The sequence below is a fragment of the Grampus griseus genome, assembly GCF_964374135.1.
Source record: "Grampus griseus genome assembly, chromosome: 21".
Classification (NCBI taxonomy): Eukaryota; Metazoa; Chordata; class Mammalia; order Artiodactyla; family Delphinidae; genus Grampus; species Grampus griseus.
Window position 1 is genome coordinate 23,544,970 of NC_139015.1, and position 15,598 is coordinate 23,560,567.

A 15,598-nucleotide genomic window follows, 5' to 3' on the forward strand; every position below is an offset into this window, starting at 1 on the left:
CATTTACGTTGATTATAATTTTGAGATGTTTATACCTATTTTTACCTTCTTGTTTTCTTACATAAAGACAAAAGAGTTTAGTTTTCCTCTGTGTCTTCCATCATCCCCCCCTGCAGACTCCGCATGTTCCCTTCTGCCATCCGGAATTCACGCTGTACCTTTAAACAGCACTACGACTTGTACTAGACTTTATGTGGAGGTTGATTTATTCTCATTTCTACATCAAAAGGTACAGATAAAATAACATTTTGGTTTTTAAAAGATTCTACCCAGCCATATGATATCCTACAGTTTTTAGCATATCATCCATAATGTAAAATGTAATACAAATTACCTAATGAAATGACGTTTAGAAATAAGAATGTCTTCCGTGGCCTAAGAGTCATCAGGTATTCTTAAAAATTTTTTTCTTCTGAAAATAAGTCCTAAACAAAGAACGCTACATTTAAAGTACCTCAACACAACTGTTTATTACAGGTCAAGAGATCTCATACGAAGTTACAAAAGAGTAAAACTTTCATTTAAAGTGTACCACAGTAAATCAACATGTTTTTGTTTAAAATGGAAAGTTTATTTGCTCAGTACACCAAACAGAATGCAAGCACTGTCATGACAAATATACAGAAATATGCAGATCAACATAAAATAGTAATTTAGTTTAAAGGAAGGGAAATCTCTTTAAATGTTATGACAACGTACTCCCAAGAATCTTTTTTTCAGTTAATTATACATTTCAATAAAATACACGGTAATGAATTAAGTGGAAGTTAGCTTGTGAATTTTTCTTAAAAATAAAATCCAGCCCTATTAATCCATGCCAGTTAAACACTCTAACTAAAATCTCCAAGTAAGTGCAAACGGAGATGGAGTTAGTTACCTCTTTTGCTTGAACAGCCCCAAGGAAAGCGGTTACTACAAACACAGCAGGCAAACTGTTAAAACCGACCGATCTAGAACATAGCGTTGACCTAATCTCAGTCTCAAGTTGTGCTAAATGCTCATCATTAGTATGGCACAGTTTGGTCCATGATACGGTTTAATGCCAAGACAGATCCCAATTTGTTACAGAAACACACAGATTACTGTTGCTTTTTTTTCTTTTGTTTCTAAATATATATATTTTAAAAAGCCAGGTATACTTCCACATACAAAGACAGGTTTTCCCTGGAGGAATTTACAGAAAGTAGTCTGGGGTGCGCCGGGTCACGTGAGGCTCTCCACGACGAGGTGCTGGGTCAAACTGAAGGCTATAAATGGCAAAAAAGAAAGCAAATGGTTAAAGGATTTGACGCTGCAGGCAAACCAATCAATAAAGAACAAGACACCGAGGTAGAAAGAGCAGTCCTCGTCTCCCACCTTTTCTGTGTTCTTTATGACTGGAGTGACCCTGGGTAGGTCACTGCAGGTGTTCTCTTTCATAAAACTATCTCACAGAGCTACGGTGAAGATTTAGGCAGACAGGATGTCTGGTTCATGTTTGGCATAAACGGTTTGTAGTATCACTATCAGTTGAATAGAAGTAAAGAGAGCAGACATGCTTGTTTTAGATTTTAGAGGAAAAGCATTCAGTCTTTCACTATTAAGAATGATGTAATTAGCTGTGGGGTTTCTGTAGATGACATTTACCAGGATGAGAAAGTTCCCTTCTTTGACTGGTTGAGTACAGCTGACCCTTCAACCACACGGGGTTGGGGTCCCAGCCCTCTGCAGTTAAAAATCCGAGTATAACTTAAAGCCAAGCCCTCTGTATACGCGGTTCCTCCCTACCTGTGGTTCCAAAGCCCCTGTAGTGCTGTAGTGTTTATAGAGTACTAAAAAAAAAAATCCACATACAAGTGGACTCACACAGTTCAAACCCATGTTGTTCAAGGGTCAACTATACTTTTATTGTGAAAAGGTGCTGGATTTTGACAAATACTTTTTCTGGCCTTAATGAGATCATGTGGTTTTTGTCCTTTATTAATATGGTTTATTACAAGAACTGATTTTCATATTTTGAACCAACTTTGCATTCCTAGGCTAAATCCCACTTGGTCCGTGTATAATTGTTTTTATATACTTATGGATTTGGTTAATATTTTGTTGCAGATTTTTGTGTCTATACACATAAAGAGTATTGGTCTGTAGTTTTCTTAAAATGTCTTTGATTTTGGTATTAGGGTAATACAATCTTTAAAGAATTGGTTGGGAAGTAATCCCTCCTCTTCTTTTTGTAGGTCTTTGTGAAGGACTGGTGTTAATTCCTTTTTAAACATTTGGTCAATTCACCAGTGAAGCCAACTGGGCCTGGGCTTTTCTTTGTAGGGAGTCTTAAAATTATTAATTTAATTTCTTCATTTGTTATAGGTTTATTCAGATTTTCGGAGTCAGTTTTGGTAGTTTTCCTTTTTGTCTTTCTATGAATTTGTCCAGTTTATCCAAGTTACCTAATTTGTTGCCATATAGTTATTGTATTCCCTCACAATTCTTCTTTCAGTAAGGCTTGTGGGGATTTTGGTAATGTGAGTCTTCACTCTTTTTTTTTCTTGGCCAGTCTAGTTAAGGCTTTTCAATTTTGTCAAAAAGAAACAACTTTTGGTTCCGTTGGTTTTCTCTACGGTTTTTGTACTATTTCATTTTATTTCCACTGCTAATTTTATTTCCTTCCATATGCTTGCACTGAGTTTAGTTTGCTCTTCTTTTTCTAGGTCCTTAAGGTGTACAGTTAGGTTATGGAGGCTGGAAGTTGGAGATCAGGGTGCCAGCATGGGTGAGTTCTGGTGAGAGCCCTCTTCTGGGTTATATATTGTCAACTTCTAATTCTATCTGACTTTTAATACAGGCATTTACAGCTATAAATTTCCCTGCAAACACTGCTTTCACTGTATCCCACAGGTTTTGGTACACTGTGTTTTCATTTTCACTCATCTCAAAGTATCTTCTCATTTCCCTGGTGATTTCTTCTTTCACCCCCCCGCCCCGCAAAGATTATTTAGGAGTGTCTTAGTTTGTACCTATTTGTATATTTTCCAGTTTTTCTTTTGTTATTGATTTCTGATTTCATCCCACAGTGTCTGGAGAACATACTTTGTATGACTCCAATCTTAAATGTTCTAAGGCGTAGGGTTTATAGCCAAGCACATGGTCAGTGTTGGAGAATGTTCCATGTGCGTTTGAGAAAACTGTGTTCTGCTATTGCCTGGTGGAGTGTTCTGCAGATGTTAGGTAAAGTTGTAGTGTTTTTCAAGTCTTCTATTTCCTTGCTGATCTTCTGTCTAGTTCTGTTATTGCAGGTGGCATAATAAAGTCTCCAACTATTTGTTTCTTCCTTCAATTCTGTTCATTTCTGCTCCGTATATTCTAGGGCTCCACTGTTAAGTGCATACGTTTATGATATATTTTCCTAATAGTCTGACTCTTTATCATTGTGAAGTGTTCTTCTTTATTTCTAGTAACAGTTTTTGGTTTGAAATCTGTTTGGTCTGGTATTAGTATATCCAGTCCAGCACTTTTATGGTTACTATTTGCATGATGTATCTTTTCTCACCATTTTATTTTTAACCTATTTTTGTTTTTGAATCTAAATTATGTTTCCTGTAGACATTATAAAGCTAGATATTTAAAAACAAAAACACCAACTTGATAATTTCTGCCCTTTGATTGCATTGTGTTGATGACTCATTCAGTGTTATTGATATGACTGGATTTATACCTGCCATTTTCTTTTCTTTTTTTTTTTTTTTTTGCGGTACGTGGGCTCTCACTGTTGTGACCTCTCCCATTGCGGAGCACAGGCTCCAGACGTGCAGGCCCAGCGGCCATGGCTCACGGGCCCAGCCGCTCCGCGGCATGTGGGATCTTCCCGGACCGGGGCACGAACCCGTGTCCCCTGCATCGGCAGGCGGACTCTCAACCACTGCGCCACCAGGGAAGCCCCTCTTTTCTTTTTTTAAATATGCCTTTCTTTGTTTATTGGTTCCTGCTTTAACTGCTTTCTTTTTAGTAAAATATTATTTTCTAACATAGTATTTAAATTCCTTTAATAACTTTACCATTATTTTTCTTTTTTAGTGGTTGCTCTGGAACTCAGAATACACAACTTATGAAATTCTACTTCAGATTCATAAATTCTCGTGATGTAAGAGGTATTTACTCCTAGATAGCATATAGCTCCTTTCCATTTCCATTCCCCGTTTTTGGTATTGCTGTTATACACAGTATATGTTACAAACCCCCAAAATTATTATATACACTTTTTAATATAATGACTGTAATATATAATTACTATTTTATATACTCTTATGACCCTGAAGAAGCTGAGAGAGAAGGGGAGTGAGTGTATATTTATAGATTTTGTTAAGTAACCTTCTCATTTGTATTTTCTTCATATTCTTCCTTTAATTCAAGTTACCATCTGGTGTTACTTCCTTCTTTAGTACAGCTTTGTTCCCACCCACCTCCTCTGTGCTGTTACTATCAAATCTACGGCTGCATTTCTATATATTCTGTTTCTTTTAAGTTCAATTATACTACAAACATATCCTTACTGTGTCATGCAACTGGTTTTTAAATCAGTTAAGAAGGTGCAATTCTACCATCTTCTACTATTACTACCTTGTGTGTGCAGCTGACTTACTTTCTGGTATCATTTGCTTTCAGCCTGAAGTGCTCCCTCTAGTATATCATCTTGTATGGTAAGTCTGCCAGCATTGAATTCCCTCAGTTTTTGTTTATCTGGGTATGCCCTTCTTTTGTGTTCATTCTGAAGTTGTGCTGGATATGACCTTGGTTTTTTATTTTCAGCACTTTGAGTATGTTTCATTGCCTTTCTGAGGAAATGTCAGCTGATTATTCAATTGAGGTTCCCTCCTGTAAGTCATTTTTCTCTTACTGCCTTCAAGATTATTTCTTTTAGACTCTCAACATTTTGACCATGATGTGTCTGACTGCTCCTGTGTGGATACAGCCTAATGTACGTGCACAGCCATCTTGTCTCCCAGAGTTGACTGTGATGATCTCAGGAAAGCTCTTCTTCACTATCTCTTTCCCTGCTTTTACCTGTTAAAGTTCTCCTTGCTCTCCTCTTTTGCTTGTTGCTACTAGTATCACGGGAGCTATGAGAGCCTTCTTCATTGGTCTCCACCATAATACCCACTGTCTTCAACAAAATACTTAGGCGTGCAATTCTTGACCCTCTGTTCTAAGTAAGGTCAGCCCCCTCAGGCAGAGGTAAGGAACTTTTTGTTCTGCATCTCTCTCTGAACAGAACTTCTATGCCACTGTTCCGGAGTTGCAGGCAGGTATGATGGCCCACTTCTTAGTGACATCCCCTGTTCTAGAGTAGGCACTGAGGCAAGAACTGGGGAGACAGCATTTTCTGCCTGCCACACATGACTGGAACACAGCCTCCACCCTAGGAGCCAGGGAGGGGAAGGGAGTCTCAGCCTGACCGACTGCACCCACTGGGAGCAGAGCCTCTGTAACCCTGGACTGGGACAGGTGAGATATGCTGGCACCTGCCCCCCAGGGGGGAGAAACAACAGCCCTGGACTGGGAACTGGGGGAGGGGAGAAGCCCCATCTTCTTGACCACACCCACCCGGGACAGAACGACTGCAGTGTAGTTTCTGTACAGGGGATCTGGAAACAGGAGGAAACACTCGTGACTCAAATTCCACAGACTCTGGTATTATACTGAGAGTTAGCAGATCCAGAATAAGTGTTTCTGTATTTGCTGTATACATTTAGGACAAATTCCAAACACTTGAAACAAGTGTTTAAAATAACATTTTCCAGTCCAGTATTTGTTCCTACTGGGGAGAGGGTTTGCCATATTCCTCACTCCGCTATTCCAGAAGCAAAACTCCTCTACCTCTAACTTTAATAATCCACGTTGCAATTTTCCTTCTGAAAGTGATTACATACAATTAAAATTTAAAGTTACTTACAAGGAATACTTCAAAGTGTCATCTAATTCCATGATAGCAGCCTGGTTCCCACAACGATAACAGTAATTCGGTGCGCTGAAAATGGTAACCACATTCCGATCGTGACACCAATTGTATCCCTGCAGCATGTAAAAAAAAAAAAAAAAATCAGTATTTCACCATAAAATCATAATGTTGACAGAGCTAAGTTTAGAAAACTAAACTCAAAAGTTACACGAGTATTCTCTGTGGAAATGCAGTCTTCTGTGTTACCTTATGTGGTGTCCATCTTTAATACGTACACCTGCACTGAGATCCAGCTATGGAGCTCAGTAACTTTTTCTGCTTAATCTATGCTTGAGATCGAGGCTAGGATGTGTATTCAGATTTCTCCCACAATGATGGAAGATGTCTCAATTCTTCCTCATAAATTATGTCAATTTTTGCTTTACATACTTTGACTCTATTACTAGGTAAATAAAAATTTAGAATTATTCTCTCCTATATAACTGGGCCACTTTTCATCAGCAAAATACCTCTTTTTATTTCTAAATATACTACTGTCTTACAGCCCTTTCTGATTCATATTATTAACTATATTTTGGATAATTATCTAATTGATGTATTAATATACCATTTTCCATCCCTCTATTTCTAGTCTGTGGTATCATCATGTTTTAGATAAATCCCAAATAATGGGTGAATTTTTTGATTATTTATCCAATTTGAGACTCTCAGTATTTTAGGTAAGTAAAAATTTTTATCCATTCCCATTCCTTATGATTATAATGAGGTTTATCTTTACTGTACAAATCTACGTTCTTTATTACCATGCTGTTACCCCTTCTGCCTCTGTTGGGTTAGTGAAATTTTCTCTAACATCTTGAAGCTACTCCCTACTGGTTTGGAAGGATTATATTCTATTTATATTCCTTTAATGTTTAAAGAATAGTTAACATCATGGTAGAGAAATGTGGCAGGCACCACCTTAACCAAGTGATCCAAGTTAGTTAATAGCACCAGCACTGGGAAAGATCCCATGACCTGATACGATGTGCCGAGAAGGACACATCATCATACTGTGATACGCCCGCCAAAAGCGCACATCCCGAATCATAAGGAAACATCAGCCAAACCATAAATGAAGGCTATTTCTACAAAATAAAATTGCTTGTAGTCTTCAAAAATGTCAAGATTATGCAAAACAAAGGAAATCTGAGGAATTTCCACATCCGAGGGGACTGAATACAGCATGATCCTGGATGAGATTATAGGTGCACACACATTATTAAATTTCGCTATAAAAAATTTTTGCTATAGAGGACATTGGTGAGATAATAAAAATTTGACTAAAGCGTTTATAGACTTAAAAATTTTTTTTATTATTTTATTTTTTTGGCCGTGCTGCGAGGCTTGTGGGATCTTAGTTCCCTGACCAGGGATCAAACTTGTGCCCCCTGCAGTGGAAGCACAGAGTCTTAACCACTGGACCGCCAGGGAATTCCCTGAATAAAGCACTTAGATAATGGTACTATATCAATGAAAATTTCCTGACCTTGATAACTATACTGTGGTTATTTAGGAGAAAGTCCTTATTTTTACAAAACACACATGGAAATTTGGATGTAAAGGAGGATCTCACCTTCAGCTGACGTTCAAACAGCTAAAAAAAAAAGTAATGTGTGAGGGGAAAGGGGAATAGGAAGGGAGAGAGAATGATAAAGCAAATATTAAAATATTTATACTTTAGGAATCTGAGTGTAGGACAGAAAGGAATTTTTTGTTACTATTTTTTTGCAATTTTTCTTGAAGTCTAAATTAATTACAAAAGTGATACATAATTTCGCTTTGGCCAACTAGTACTTTCCCTACTTGCTAAAATCAGCCAAGTTTTTTTTCCTTTCATTTAGGTAATGGGGAGGAATGTTTCTGACATTCTAAGTCATGAAGCTTTATTAGAGAAACATTTATTTGAAACAGAGATCATCATCCTATAAGAAAAGGACATACCTCCATTACCAGTTGGTGAGCACGAGAAACCAGTGTGAGACCATTGGCATGGTTAAACGTTTCCGAAATATCTTGTCCAAATGTGTAGCCAGCGCCGCGTGGTGAAATACCCCACCCACCACGGTCATCGGGATCTGACCATAACAGATCACACATTGGGCCCTGGCAAAGAAAACGGAAGTATGCGACGTAAGTTATGAGCATTCATATTTAACTAATCTAGGGTTACCACAATGTGGTTATATTGCTTTCTTTTTCATTAAAACTAAGTTTACCTCATGTGGAACTTCTTGTAAACGATCCAGGGCTCTTATATGATCCAGTGTATCTATGGATGGGGAGAGGCCACCATGGAGGCAGAATATCTGTTTATGAATTTAAAAAGAAAATGAATTTGTTTTATTAAATGCTGAAAGTTAATGGAGAGTAAATACTGGTTACCAATGTCAATCCTAGTAGCTTTTCAAAATAGCATTTAATAATATTCACAGTGGGAAATGTATAATACACAATGGAAAAAAACAAAAAATGCATGATCAGAGAGAGCTGTTAACATTTAAAATACACTTCTTTTTTCTTTATAATCCTAGGTATTTTATATAGTATATTTCCACTTTCTCTAGAATGCGATTTCCGTGCTTGTGACCCACCATTAACTTTTCTGTTGGTTACTGCTGACATATAAAAATTTTAAGTTTCTCTTACAGCAAAGACTCTACTGATTCCTGTTATTGGTTGTAATAGTTTTTCAGTTTTCTAAGAGTTTGCAAAAATATTTTTGTTATTTTGTCCTCAATGTTTATACCGGATTTATTTATTTATTTATTTATTTATTATTATTATTTTTTTCGCGGTACGCAGGCCTCTCACTGCTGTGGCCTCTCCCGTTGCAGAGCACAGGCTCCAGACGCGCAGGCTCAGCAGCCGTGGCTCACGGGCTCAGCCGCTCCGCGGCATGTGGGATCTTCCCGGACCGGGGCACGAACCCATGTCCCCTGCATCGGCAGGCAGACTCTCAGCCACTGCGCCACCAGGGAAGCCCTCTAGATGAGTTTTGACCATTATATTTCTTTAATAGACTTTTCAAAAACTGCTTTGGGCCATATTGATCAACTATGTAGTTTTGGTATCTATTTCTGCTTTTATTTTTAATTAATCCAAGTTTATTTTACTGTTTCATTCTTTGAATTAAATGTAATTTATAAATAAATGCACTTCCTTGCATTTCATCCCTTACTTACATCTAAAAGTTTTGGTTTACACTATACTTCCACTTGGTCATTTAAAAATGACTTCTATTTTATGAGTGTTAGTAGAAGACTGTGAAAGTTCCCAAGGAGGTAGATCTGTCCTACTACTCAGAATCAGAAACTGTCACTTAACACATGGTGTATAGATATATCAATAGATGGAAAGGGAAGCAGGAAGATGGAGAGGATGAAAGGACGAACTTGCTGGTCTCAACGTGTATAAAACTTACCCAGTTCCCTGTTCTGAAACTTTAAGTATAAAGGAAAGAGGCAGAAAAGGCCGAGGAGATGCAGAAAGAATGTCATGTCAATCTAGACCCTAAATTACTAACAGAAAATCTTTTCCTACTTTTATCTGTCCCCACATACATACCTGCCCATCTACTAAAGCTGTAAGTGGCAGATAGTCAAACAGATCTGTAAAGTATTTCCAAACATTGGCATTCCCATACTTTCGCAGACATTCATCATAAAAGCCATATACTTGGGTAATTTGTCGGCTTTCGTGGTTTCCTCTCAATATTGTAATACGTTCTGGGTAACGCACCTGAAGGAAAAGGCAAAGAAACCCATGGAAGTATTTTTACTAGTGTTATGCTAAGCACATTAACCTCTGACCCATTTCTTTAAATGGTCCTTCAGTCTGCTAGTACATTAAATGTAAATTTTTTCAGAATAAAAAATTTTCTCATTCATCACCAGGTCCTCTTGATTAACCTTTGAAATATTTTTTTATGGCCATCCTTCTTCATACTGTGTATCCACACTCCCCTCACTGGAATCCTTATTAACTGGTAACTATTTTATTATAATAAAATCGTATCTGACTCTTTGTCTCCAATATCTTTTTCATACTCAAATTATCACTAGTCTTCTTAGTCTTTCCAGAACACTATGACTTTTTAATGCTCCACAGACACAGAAGAGATCTGGACCCAAGACAAACTCTCTACAGACTAACTTCCCCCTCCCTTTTATTTCCCACAGAAGAATGTATTTGCCAACAGAACACAAAAACAGGCCCTGCCAGGCTGAGATGAAGATGGTGAGGTGTAGGAAGGAAATGAATAACTTTTTTTTATATATCTTTGTTATGCTTTAGTTCACTTCCTAGAACCTGTATATTTTACAGTATTATGTTGAAAACCAACTTTTTATGATGCACATGTATTGTTAAAATTTTTCATAAATAATTAAATATTTGACAATTTTGGGGAAAAAAAAGAAATTTTAGACATGTCAAAAAACCCCAAAAACAGGCCCTGCCAAATGTGGGCAAGATTTCAAATGTATTTATATAGGTTCCTTTCCATAACAGAACACAGAGACATACTTTATGGCATACTTTTTGGTTAGCAATGTGTCTGATAAGAAGTATAAAAAAGCATCAGATTCTGCAAACCAAAAAGCTGCAAATGCATACTTCACACGTATTCACTAAGCATCCATTATGTGTCCAGCACTAAGCATAGAGTTCAAATCTAGTACCAGGTCCACACAAATATAATACATGAATTCTGCTGGTTAGGGACTAATTTCACTTAAGGAAGTATGAGAAACAAGGCAATACACGACTATGTAACATAAATAAGGGATGGAGAATACATTTTACGATAATTTAGAGTAGAAGGAGTAAAGCTAAGGTGGTTGAAGGCTTCATGGAAGAAGTAGGACTTGAGCTGAGTCTTGGCAGAAGGGGTAAGAAATCAGAGACAGAGTAATCGTTTGGGGAAATCAGGTAAATATTTGGAGATAGCCAGAGCACTGAAATACTCTGATCTGAGGCGAAGAGTTTATGCTAGCAACTACTAGCAGCAAATTCAGGCTAGACAGTAGAGGACCAGCCAAGGAGTGTGAGCACGATTCTGCAGGTAACACAGAATCATTGAAGAGTTGGGAACAGTGGAGTAACAAGATGAATGTTAAATGAGAGAGGTTTAATCTGGCAGCATATGCAAGGTGGATCTGGAGGGGTCAGATCTTGGAGGCAGAAATATTAGCTACCACACTACTGCACTAATTAAAGTGTGAAGTGATGAAGATATACATTGTATGATAGTAAAAACAGAAAGACAGGAATAACAGATTTTGCAAGGCAAGAATTTTTTAAAAACTTATTAGTTGACTATATATGAGGGATAAGTTGACTAAAAATGATTCCAAGACTTCAGCTATGGATTACCTACAACAATAATTTACCACAAGTAGGCAGGAGAGGTTTAATGTATCTTTTTCATGTCTCTCTCTCAAAAGATGTAAAATGAAGTGTTATTTTAAGGGGCTATAAAGTGAATGGATCATAAGCTAGAACATGTGATATGCAATGCCGCCACTCTTGCCTTTTGCCTATTAAAGCTTGAAAAAAAATAAACTTCATTAACCATACCTTTAATGCCACAAGAAGAGTCACAGTCTCCACAGAATAATAACCTCTGTCTACATAGTCACCCATGAATAGATAGTTTGTATCTGGTGACTTCCCACCGATTCTAAAGAGTTCCATAAGATCATGGAATTGACCATGCACATCTCCACAGACGGTAACAGGACAACGGACCTCTTGCACATTTGATTCTTTTGTTAAAATTTCCTTAGCCTGTTAAAAAAAATGAAATCAACAATTAAAAAAAAACTTCTATCACAATTTTTTTTTTTTTTTTTTCCGGTACGCAGGCCTCTCACTGTTGTGGCCTCTCCCATTGCGGAGCACAGGCTCCGGACGCGCAGGCTCAGCGGCCATGGCTCACGGGCCCAGCCGCTCTGCGGCATGTGGGATCTTCCCGGACCAGGGCACGAACCCGTGTCCCCTGCATCGGCAGGCGGACTCTCAACCACTGCGCCACCAGGGAAGCTCCTATCACAAATCTGAAGGCATCATTTCTTGTCTATTAAAAGAAAATCTGGAGGAAAAAACCACCTGAATGTGTATTATAAAATCATAAAACTAAAACCACAACAAGATTCCACTTTACACCTACTAGGATGGCTAAATATAAAAGAATTACAAGTGATTTTGAGGATGTGGAGAAATTGGAACTTTCACACAGTGCTGGTGAAAATCTAAAATGGTACAACTGCTGTGGAAAACAGTCTGACAGTTCCTCAAGGTGTTAAATATAAAATTACCAGGTGATTCAGCAATTCCATCCCTAGATACATACTTAAGAGAAATGAAAACTTAAGTTTACACATGTTCATGGCAGCATTACAATAGCCCAAAAGTGGAAACCACCTAAATGTCCATTAACTAATGAATAGACAAATATGGTATTATTCAATGGACTATTAATAATAAAAAGAAAAAGAAATGACGTCCTGACACATGCTATAACTCTGAAAACATATTAAGTGAAAGAAGATAGTCACAAATGGTCATATATTGTATGACTCCATTTACGTGAATTGTTTAGAACAGACAAATCTACAGAGACAGAAGATTAGGGTTGCCTAGGGCCGAGAGGTAATAACTAAGGGGCATGGGATTTCTATGCCTATTCTCATACCCTATAGGCAGGAATGCACATATCTGGAAAGCTAACAAAATGTAAACTGATCTGAGGCAAAGACTGCCTAACCTCAATATCCACTATCCCTTTCCTTCTCAATAATTAAACTCATTGTATTCAATCAGATAGCCATGCTCCGAGCTGAAAAACTACATTTCCCAGCTGCCTTAGTCCAGGCTGCCGTAACAAATAACAGACTAGGTGGCTTAAACAACAGAAATTTATTCCTCACAGTTCTGAAGATTGAGAAACCCAAGATCAAGGTGCCGGTTGATTCGATTCCTGGTGAGGACCCTCATCCTGGTTTGCAGAGGGACGCCTTCTTGCTGTGTATGCCTTCTTCACATGGTATTAAGAGAGAGAGGTCATCTCTCTAGTGTCTCTTCTGATAAGGGGCACTAATTCCATTCATGAGGGCTTTACCCTCATGACCTAATTACCTACCAAAGGCCCCACCTCCAAGTACCATCACACTGGGGATCAGGCATCACCTATGAATTTTGAGAAGATACAAATATTCAGTCCATAGCACCAGCCTCTCATGCAACTACAAATGGCTGTAAGACTAAGTTCTGGTCTGTATGATGTAAGGAGTGTTATGTGGGAACCAGAAAGTTTCCTTAAAAAGGGGATGTGCCCTTCATCACTCTCCATCCTGTTTCCTAGAATGTATATGTGATGGCTGGACTCCAGGAGCCACCTCTACCACAAAGAGGGGCTTGCTCTTCCCTAGGAAGAGCAAGCAGAGTGCTGGAAGGTGTGGCAGGCTGACAAAACACACTGCAAAGCGATGCTCCCTTCCCGATCACCAGAACCTGTGTATATTACCTTGTATGAAAAAGATGTGATTAAGCATCTTGGGGGAGGCACTTATCCTAGATTATCCCAATAGGCCCTAAATGTAATTACATACACCCTTATTAGAGAGGGAGAGGGAGTTTTGAGACAGACACACGGACAGAGAAGTCCATGTGAAGAGAGAGGCAGATTGAAGTGACGTGGCCAGGAGTGCCAGCAGTCTCCAGACGCTGGAAGAGGCAAGGAACGGATTCTCTCTTACAGCCTCCAGAGGGTGCGTGGCCCTGCTGACACCTAGGTTTTGGACTTCCAGCCCCCAGAGCCGTGAGGGATAAATGTCTGTTGTTTTAAGCCGCCCAGTTAGTGGTAATTTGTTACAGCAGCCCCAGGAAACTAACACAGCAAGATGTCTGGTTTCCTGATACCTCAGTGGAGTTATCACCCCTGGACTGCCTATCTCCAGATTTTCCTGCACATGGAGAAATACAAACTGCAACCTTGGTTCAGCCTTTATTATTTTGGATTTTCTGTTACACAAACCAAACCTAACACTAACTGATACATGGTTACACATTGGACCAAGCAACTCCACTTCTAGGCATCTACACTATGAATAAAATCAGGTAAATATGTATGGATATAAGTAAAGGAATGACTGCTTTTAAGAAAAAGAAAAACGAAACTATAAATGTACACTGGATAGTTAAGAAAACAAATATGAAACATCCACAGAATGGAATACTAAGTAGACATTAAGAATGTTATAGAAGTATATTTGATATAATGGGTATCTGGTATATAAATGAAAAAGGCAAGTCACAAAACTACAAGATCCCCTGTTTAACAAGAAAAACTGTCTAGGAGTTCCACACCAAGAAAACTGCTCTAACGATTTTCAGACACGATCATGTTAGGTTCTTCAAATAGCTGGTTCAGATCACAGGACCAAACTTTCACAGCAGAGTCATTCAAGTCAAGCCCAAAGCATTAATGAACTGGGGTTAAAGACAAAAAGTCCTTAATATAAAAACCAATTTATAGGGACTTCCCTGGCAGTCCAGCAGTTAAAGACCTCGCCTTTCCAATGCAGGGGGTACAGGTTCAATCCCTGGTTGGGGAGCTAAGATCCTACATGCCTTGTGGCCAAAAAACCATAAAAAACATAGAACAGAAGCAATACTGTAACAAATTCAATAAAGACTTTAGTAATGGTCCACATTAAAAAAAGAAAAAAATCTCTGAAAAAACCCAAAAACCAATTTATAGAAGCCAAATCCCAAAGTTAAAAGGATCCTAGTATAATGGCTGAAGATTGAGAAAACAAGTAGCAGAGAGGTCTTTCAAGAGCAACATAACCTCCTGCAATGGAACTAACAACTGGAAAAAGTCATGGCAACAAGCTTAAAAGTGAGTAAAATCACTATGTCATCTGCTTAGCAAGCATCAAGTAATTTGTTTTTCAAGTCAAATGGGAGCAAATAACCAACATTTTCCAGAAATATTTAAAACAGAATCCTCAAGTCATGTAACGTTAAGAATTTTTAACAAGCTCACCCTACTTAAAGAACCTACTAAAGGAAGTATTACCAAAAACAGAGGAAAGATTCCTTAATATACAGTTCCCACACAGGACAAGTTAGGAGGCTGATAAGCCGTTCGCTCTGATGTGCACCGTACACCGCAATCACGTGACATATCAAAGTATTCCTGAAGAGTAAGGTTCATGTATCCATGTCACATCTGTCAGGTGTCTAGTATAGGCCAGGCACCAGAGATAAAAAGAACAGGTAAACTCTCCACCTCAAACACGCTGGCTTTGATGAGCTCAAACCAAACAAAATAAAAACTTCTGTTTACAGAAAGAGATAAAAGAAAAATGCCTGGGGAAATACTTACAGCACACAGGATAACACTAATACTGACATCTGTAGTATAAAGATATTTGTAGAATAAGTTACAATATGCCTCAAAAATAATTGATTCAGTCAATCCTAATTAAGAGGTCACATTTTTGAGAGGCCCAAGAAAACTACTTATATGAAAGCATTTGAGAATATAAAGCTCTGAATCAGCCTTCATTGTTTAAACTGTTAAATGAAAGAAGGTTTTAAACTATTTTTATAACAGTT

At 38.1% G+C, this 15,598-nt stretch overlaps 1 protein-coding gene across 1 annotated transcript in view; it reads right to left on the reverse strand.

Annotated features, from left to right (window-relative positions):
• Positions 1–463: 463 nt before the first annotated feature.
• The window catches only part of PPP2CB (protein phosphatase 2 catalytic subunit beta), a 30,699-nt gene continuing 15,564 nt past the window's right edge, over positions 464–15,598 (reverse strand). Inside the window, exons 2-7 of the mRNA XM_082680471.1 lie at positions 11,552–11,761; positions 9,539–9,712; positions 8,191–8,280; positions 7,916–8,077; positions 5,927–6,045; positions 464–1,247 (exon numbers count right to left, since the gene is read on the reverse strand). Of these exons, the coding sequence (XP_082536597.1) occupies positions 1,175–1,247; positions 5,927–6,045; positions 7,916–8,077; positions 8,191–8,280; positions 9,539–9,712; positions 11,552–11,761 (828 nt within the window). The 3' untranslated portion in view covers positions 464–1,174. The remainder of the gene's footprint in view (positions 1,248–5,926; positions 6,046–7,915; positions 8,078–8,190; positions 8,281–9,538; positions 9,713–11,551; positions 11,762–15,598) is intronic.